General features: G+C 32.7%; 1 protein-coding gene across 1 annotated transcript; it reads left to right on the top strand.

Annotated features, from left to right (window-relative positions):
- Positions 1–465: 465 nt before the first annotated feature.
- On the top strand, positions 466–1614 carry LOC126891435 (uncharacterized). Its single transcript, XM_050660611.1, has one exon. The coding sequence runs from the start codon at positions 466–468 to the stop codon at positions 1612–1614; it is 1149 nt and encodes a 382-aa protein (XP_050516568.1).
- The last annotated feature ends 6589 nt before the right edge of the window (positions 1615–8203 follow it).

Here is an 8203-nt window from a genome sequence, read left to right as displayed (position 1 = left end):
ATAACCTCAGGCCAAAGCAAACATCAAAAAAAAGAAGAAATCATAAACAAAAACAAAGATTCTGCTGATAATGACCAAGAATTTACCCTGGTACAGAGAAGAAAGGCCCGGAGAAATGACCAAAACTTCGTTTTTGGGTAAAGCGAATTTCCAAGGAGATGAAAATTTTGCTAGTTCTTCTCATAAAGCATATTTTTATCTTGGTCGCGTAAAAGTGGGTATTACACCCACCTTTATTGAACAACACGTTAAGAAGCAATGCCCGAATATTAGGGATTTTAAGGTTGAAGCCTTACCAGTGAAAGGTGAAAATATCTCCTTCAAAATAAGTATCCATCCAGATGACAAGGAAGATTTTTCGAGGCCAGATATTTGGCCTAAAGGCATCATTTTAAGAAAGTTTTGGATTAGTAATAAACGCCAGTTTGAAAATTTTCGTCAAGGTCGAGGAGATCAGACCTTGATATGACTAAAAACGACTCCTGGAAATCAAAATCAAACATATGTGTTTACTATCTCAATACTGGTGGTATGCGAACAAAAATACAGAGTTTCCATCAAGCTCCGAGTTGTTCCTGCTATGATATAGTAATGATTGCAGAGACATGGTTGAATTCGGATTATTCTGATGCTGAAGTTGGAGTTCCAGAGTATGACATTTATAGATGTGATCGTGAAGTGGGGTTAAACACTCTAAAGACGCGTGGAGGGGGTGTATTAATCGCAGCTAAAAAAAGCCTTTCTATCCAAAAAATCATAGTTCCTCTTGTTGACTCTGACATATATCAGTTATATCTAACATTTAAAATCAAAACTCAAAATTTTGTTATTGGCTGTGTATATATACCTTCTCCATCACCTTCTCAGTCTTATTTAAGGCATTGTGAATCTGTTGAATATGTTTATAATAATTTTTCAGATAGTTTGTTTGTGTTGGCAGGTGATTACAACCTACCACAAGCTAAATGGGGAAATGATGAGCTGGGCTTGACAGTGACTGGCACTGAAAATGAGTCTGTAAGTATTGTAGCAAATTGCTTTAGTTTCCATAACTTTTTTCAAAGGAATGAGATTTTGAACAACAACGGAGTCTCATTGGACCTGGTTTTTAGTAATTTGGAATCTATTAATGTCACTCCGGCAGTAGATAAAATTTTTGAGAATAGCTTAAATCACACAGCTATCAGTTTTGAACTAGTGTGTGAAGAAAATCTTGATTTTATGAATTATGAGGAATATTTTTATGATTTCAGAAATGGTGACTACTTTTCAATAAATAATTATTTAGCAAGTATAAATTGGGAGGGACTGTTTCTTAGTGGTACAGCTGATAGTATGGTGGTCATTTTTTATGATATAATTTACTCATTGATAGAACACTTTGTTCCACTTAAGAAATATAAGATCTCTACCTTTCCCTCTTGGTTCTCCTCAGAGCTGCGTAACCTAATTGTATGTAAAAAACAGGCCCACAAACAATATAAAATTAGTAATAGGCAAGATGATTATGACCGTTTCGTGGCTTTAAGAAATCAGTGTGAAATTTTAAGAGCAGACTGTCAGAAACAGTATTTAGATAGGATACAAAACAATATTTCCGATAATCCAAAATAGTTTTGGTCTTACATTGAAAGCAAAAGAAATGGGTATAACATACCAACTACAATGGTCTATAATGACAGGGTTGGCTTGAATGTCAAGGACTCTGCCAATATGTTTGCAGAATATTTCTCATCTGTCTACTCAGATGACCAACAAGATACTTTACCTTTTTTTAGTTTTGAAAGTTCGATTTGTTTGAGTTCCATAATACTTACAGCAACTGAGGTCTATGATACTATTGCAAGTTGTAAAAACCGATTATGTGCAGGGCCGGATGGAATCCCAGCCTATTTTCTGAAAAAATGTATATGTGTACTTACAAAACCAATTTTGTTTATTTTTAACAGATCACTTGGTACTGGTAGTTTTCCCAGTCTCTGGAAGAAGAGCTTTTTAAAGCCGATTTTTAAATCAGGTGCAAGGAACGACATATCAAACTATCGAGCTGTCTGTAATCAGTCAGAGCTGCCAAAGTTGCTTGACTGTTTGGTTAGTAAGAAACTGACATGGTGTTTTAGAGGCATTTTTAATCCTGAACAATTTGGCTTTATGAAAGGGAGGTCAGCAGATGCCAGCCTAGTTTTGTATGTCAATCATATATATAACAGCTTTGAAGAGGGATTCCAGGTTGACTCGATCTATACTGACTTTTCTAAAGCATTTGATCGGGTTAACCATGGGGTCCTATTACAAAAACTAAGAGCTTTGGGTATTGTGGATCCCCTTCAGTGGATTTCAGAATTTATTAGCGGCCGTACGCAGGCAGTTAACTTAGGAGGTGTTACTTCGATTGAAATAACAGTTCCATCGGGCGTGCCGCAAGGCTCTCATTGTGGCCCTGTTTTGTTTTGCTTGTTTCTGGTTGATTTAGTAGAAAAAATTAAAAATTGTAGTGTTCTTATGTTTGCTGACGATGTAAAACTGTTTAGAAAAATTCAATCCTGGGATGATGCTGTTATACTACAGGAAGATCTTAATTATGATTGGTGCAGTTTAAACAGAATGTCACTTAATATAAACAAATGTCATAAAATGACGTTCTCGAGGAAAAGAAATCCAATTACATTCGTTTATTATATTAATAACTTGCCATTAGCCTCTAAAAATGAAGTATCAGATTTGGGAATCTGGTTAGACACCAAACTGTCATTCTCATGCCACATCAATCAAGTAACAAACAGAGCGATGAAAGTACTGGGACTTATCCAACGCACATCTGTAGACCTGTCTTTGTTCACATTTAGAAAACTTTATTGTGGTCTCGTTAGGCCCATTCTAGAGTTTGGATCAGTTGTATGGTCCCCATCATACAACTGTTACAATGAACATATTGAAAGAGTCCAAAATAAATTTTTGAGGGTAGCAGCTTATAAGAGTGGATACAGGAGAGATACACACCTCAATAAAAGGTGACATGTCAAAAAAGACTAAGAGGCAAAAAAGTTTTAAAAACACTGTGTTTAACTAATGGTACCACAATAATAGTTTAATTGGAACGTACACAAACATTTCGGAGGTTTAAAGGAAAAAAACCCCCATAAAATTTTTATGTAAATATATAAAAAAAGAAGCCGCATCTCGATAAAAACTGGCTTATCGAAAAAATACCTAAGAGGCAAAAAAGTTTTAAAAACGTTGTGTTTAACTAATGGTACCACAATAATGAATTAATTGGAACGTACACAAATGTTTGGGGGGGGGTTAAGGGAACTAAACCCCCATAAAAATTTTATGGGGTGGACAAACTTCACTATAATTTTGTTTTAAAATGTTTGTGCCATAAGAATGATACACGTCCATTTTCAATAAAAAATCTCTAATAGTTTTCGATATACTGAAAAAAATCGATTTTCATTTTGTAACTTCAAAGGGTTGTAACTTTTTTTATGAGCACATTTTACTAAGGTAAGTTAGGTTCAATCGAACTATTTTTAACCCCAGAATGTGTGGTATAGTTTATGACCAATCTTTTCGGGACACCCTGTATAGTAAGTACTGTAATTCATTTCAAGAAATTGTTCATCAATTCTCTTATTACCACCAACTTCTGCCTCAAATGAACGGGATTTCTCTTGTCGCAAAAGAATCAAAACATATTGTCGAAACACCATGAAACAAGAGAGAATGTCAAGTAAACCAAACAAAAAAAAAAGAATGTGTGTGTACTTTGTACGCATGTAAGAAGTTATACTTTTAAATATGATTTCAATAAAATAAATATACTTTTGGATAGATTATTTGTATTTAATTTAAAGATTAAATTAATTTTTACTTACTACTTTCCAAAAATTTTTATTGAAACAATACCAAAAATTAAAAAAAGATTACAAAACACCAGGATTTGAACCGGGGACCTCTTGATCTCCAGCCCAACGCTCTACCACTGAGCTATACCCTTTTGTTTATACAGGCTACAAGATTTCTCAGACATAGTGACAAACATACGAAGTGAATTATAAAATACTTTAAATATTACTTATTATCTTATTCCCGAGGTAGAAAAGTCCAAATACACAAAAATTATAATAATAGTTATTTATAATATAAATGTTAAAAGCACAATTTTGCACGAGTGCCTTAAAAATGTACTTTTTAACACCTATATCATACAATATTTTTACTATAAACGTCTTATACATCAACAATTATAATTTATTCATTCTCAACTACAGGAAAATACCTACAAAAACTTTTACTTGTTGACTGACATTCCATTTTTATATTTTTCTTGACATTACATCAAAACTGCCTATACTGTCAATATGTAAATCATAACAACTATAGAATAACATCTACTTTTATTTTTGTATATTCTAACAACACACATATTCTATACACAGAAAAAAATAAAGAAGTTAAAAAACAAGCCAGAACAGATAAAAGGCTGTATATGGAACAAATGGCAGAAAAAGCAGAGGAAGCAGCGATAATACATGACACAAGGACACTTTACTCAATAACCAAAGAAATTAAAGGGGGCAAGAGCCAGCAAAGAACGAAACTAATGGGGAAAGAAGGAGAAACACTCACAACTCAAAAAGAAATTGCCCAAAGATGGACACAATTCTTCGCAGAACTTTATGAAGAAGGAATTGAATCACAAATAGAGATGGAAGAAACAGAGAGAAATGAAACATTAATCATAAGAAACAACGAATTTACGAAGGACGAAATAAGGTATGCTATAAACCTTTTAAAAAACGACAAAGCGGCTGGTGTTGATGGAATTCCCGCAGAACTGATAAAATCACACTTAAACTTCTCAGTGGATATGTACTACTTACTATTTAAAAAAAATTGGATCGAGGAAAAGATACCAAAAGATTGGGGTGAAGGAGTTATAATAAAGCTACCAAAGAAAGGAAATCTCACACTATGCAAAAACTGGAGACCAATCACTCTTCTCACTGTAGCTACCAAAATAATGGCCAGAATAATATTGGAGAGAATTAAAGATCCCATAAATGAAAAATTAAGAATTAACCAAATAGGATTCAGACCGAACAGTTCCTGTATTGACCATATAAATACCCTAAGAATCATCCTGGAACAATCAGCAGAAATGAATCAGGAAGTTTATATCAACTTTGTAGACTTCCAAAAAGCGTTTGATTCAATAAATCGTAATATGATGTGGAGGATATTAAAACTCTATGGAATACCAGACAAATATTTAAGAGGATCGGTACGTATTTTCGGCTGCAATGCTATTCAAATGGGGATTCATTTTTTTCAAATCCTGAGAAAACTAATAAGTATTTTTGAAAAATTTAAACACAGAATGAAAGATTACGTTATTAGCGAGGGCCGACAGTCCCTGAGAACTTCTATAATGTTTATTTTAATAAGTTACAGGGGTGAAAAAACTAAGAGAAAATTTAGTGTGATTTTTAATTTCAAATATCTCATTCAAAATAAACTTTTTATTTATTCTAAGGGACTTTCGGCCCTCGGTAATAATTTAGTCTTTCATTCTGCGTTTAAATTTTTCAAAAATATTTATTGGTTTTTTCAGGATTTGAAAAAAATGAACACAATGCCGTGGTAATATTTTCCAAATCTGTCTTTGTCTTACAACGCACTCAACCGAATATAATATTGTCAGCATATATTGTCAGTCAGACACTGACAATCAGTGACAATTTTAAATATTTGACATTGCATCGGGAATATTTTGAGAAATTGATTAAATATTATTGATATATAGTGTATTTGATAAATAATTGATTTAAGACGTGAACCTAATAAAAAGTTATTTATTGTGTATTATTTGTGGAAGATCCAAGCAGAGAATACATCAGATATATATCCTGTGATCCAAGTATTTTGTTGTTAGAGATGTTCAAAATTGTAAGCGTTCCAAAATAACAACATATTATTAAAAAATCACTTTAACACTTTTCCTCTTTTCTCGATTGACTATTAATTTTTGTTGTACAAATAAATTATTACAATCACTGAAAACATAGTTAGTGAAAAAATTATCACATTTATTAACTGAATTAATAATTTGCAATTATAAAAATAACAGTTATCCAAGAACATTCAAAAGCCATCTCTTTAAATTAATTATGACATTTTCAAGTAGAATGACATTCTAGTAATGTTTACATATCCACACCAGTGTGAATTTTACTACGCGTAATTTGCCGTGTAAAGACAGAAAAAGTAGGGATACACGTAAAATATTTGCGAATTATGTACCCATAGCCTTAAGAGTAATAAGGCTTTTCTACGACAAATGTTTTGCCAGAGTTGAACATGAAGGGGAACTATCCCAACAAATAAGCATAAAAAAAGGAGTAAGACAGGGCTGTGTCTTGTCACCGACATTGTTTATAATAGTCATAGATTGGATAATGAAACAAAATGAAGATAAAAAACAGGTATACAATGGTCACCATTTACAAAACTAGAGGATCTACGAGTTCGCTGACGACATATGTCTCATAACATCAAACAGACAACACATGCAAAACAAAATCACCAGATTGAACAACATAGCAAAAACAACCGGCTTAAAAATAAATCCCAAAAAAACGAAAATACTATCAAATGGGGAAACGAACAGAAACAATATATATTTGGAAGGGAAACAAATAGAAAAGATTTCTGTTATTTGGTCAGTCTGCTAAATACAACAGGAGGCACAGTAAAGGACATAACACAAAGAATAAGCTTCGCACAAAACGCTTTCAACTCTTTGTGCAAGATATGGGCCTCGACAAACATCAGCAGAAGAACAAAGCTACGATTATTTGAAACTAATGTAAAGTCTGTCCTGTTATATGGAGCAGAAACATGGAAACACCATAAAAAATTCTTTCAGAAAATACAATCCTTCATTAACAGGTGCCTACGTATTATACTGAGAATATTTTGGCCAAACAAAATTACTAATGACGAATTGTGGAGAATAACAAATGAAGAAAGGATAGAACATACAATAAAAAACGGAAATGGAAGTGGATAGGACATACCTTACGAAAACCAGCAACAAATATTGCTAGACAAGCTCTACATTACAATGCTCAAGGCAAAAGAAGAATGGGTAGACCATCTTATACGTGGAAAAGAATAAAGAACAATAGAGAAAGAACTCAAAGAAAATAATTTAACATGGAACGATGCAAAAAAGATAGCAAAAAACAGAAGAGAATGGAGAAAACTAGTAAACAAAATTGGACGGAACTCAACAGATGATGCGTGGGACTAGCAACCTCGCCATCATTCCTCATGCTACTTGAAACACTGCAAGGTGCCCTTTGCTCCACTTGGAGATGTACGATTATGATGATGATATTCTAACAAATTTTAATAGTTTTTTTCTACAAACGTGTTAAAAATGCAATAATACAGTTTAAATTAAATTTAAAAAAACCTTTTAATTTCAAATTGCGCAAGTTGTATTATTAATATTAATGTTAATAAATGAAATATAAATATTTTGACGTTTCACAATTTGACAATTCACTTTTAACTGCAGTGCCTTAAAATTTTTAAAGCACTGGTGCTTTAAAGTAGCATTTTTAACTCTCCTATGGAGTGCTATAAATTGCATTTTTAACACGTTTATAGAAAAATAGATTTAAAAACACTAATATATCCTTTCCACACCTTTTCTGGACTGATACTGATAAATTAAAACATTTAGTAACGAACTCCATACTGTCTGTGTGCACATGCGCGCAGATTAATAAAATTTCACCCTCAATCGCACCTAAAGAAGTATAACTTCAAAAACAAAAAAATCTCCTATGATAATTTAAGCCTTTTAAATAGATGATACATACATGAGGAGACAAAAAACCTTGCCGAGCAAAAAAAAGACAAGCAAGAACGGAAACTGCCAGAACTGTTCATAAATACAAAAGAGGAAGGGTCATGTCCTGGGGAGGAATTATGATCGGTAAAAAAATCCTTTAATTTGCATCCAAGCAACTTTGGTAGCTCTCATATTTTGATTTGTTTCTATGATCTGTAGTTAGGCTCCTGAGAGATATGATGGAAGAAAATTTAATTCAGCAGTAATTCACTTAAAATAATAAAAAATATCAGATAATTCCACATAAGTTTGGTTGAGTGTATTAGTTTCTTCATG

This window comes from Diabrotica virgifera, chromosome 9 (assembly GCF_917563875.1).
Source record: "Diabrotica virgifera virgifera chromosome 9, PGI_DIABVI_V3a".
NCBI lineage: Eukaryota > Metazoa > Arthropoda > Insecta > Coleoptera > Chrysomelidae > Diabrotica > Diabrotica virgifera.
This window is presented reverse-complemented; position numbering and strand designations above follow the sequence as displayed.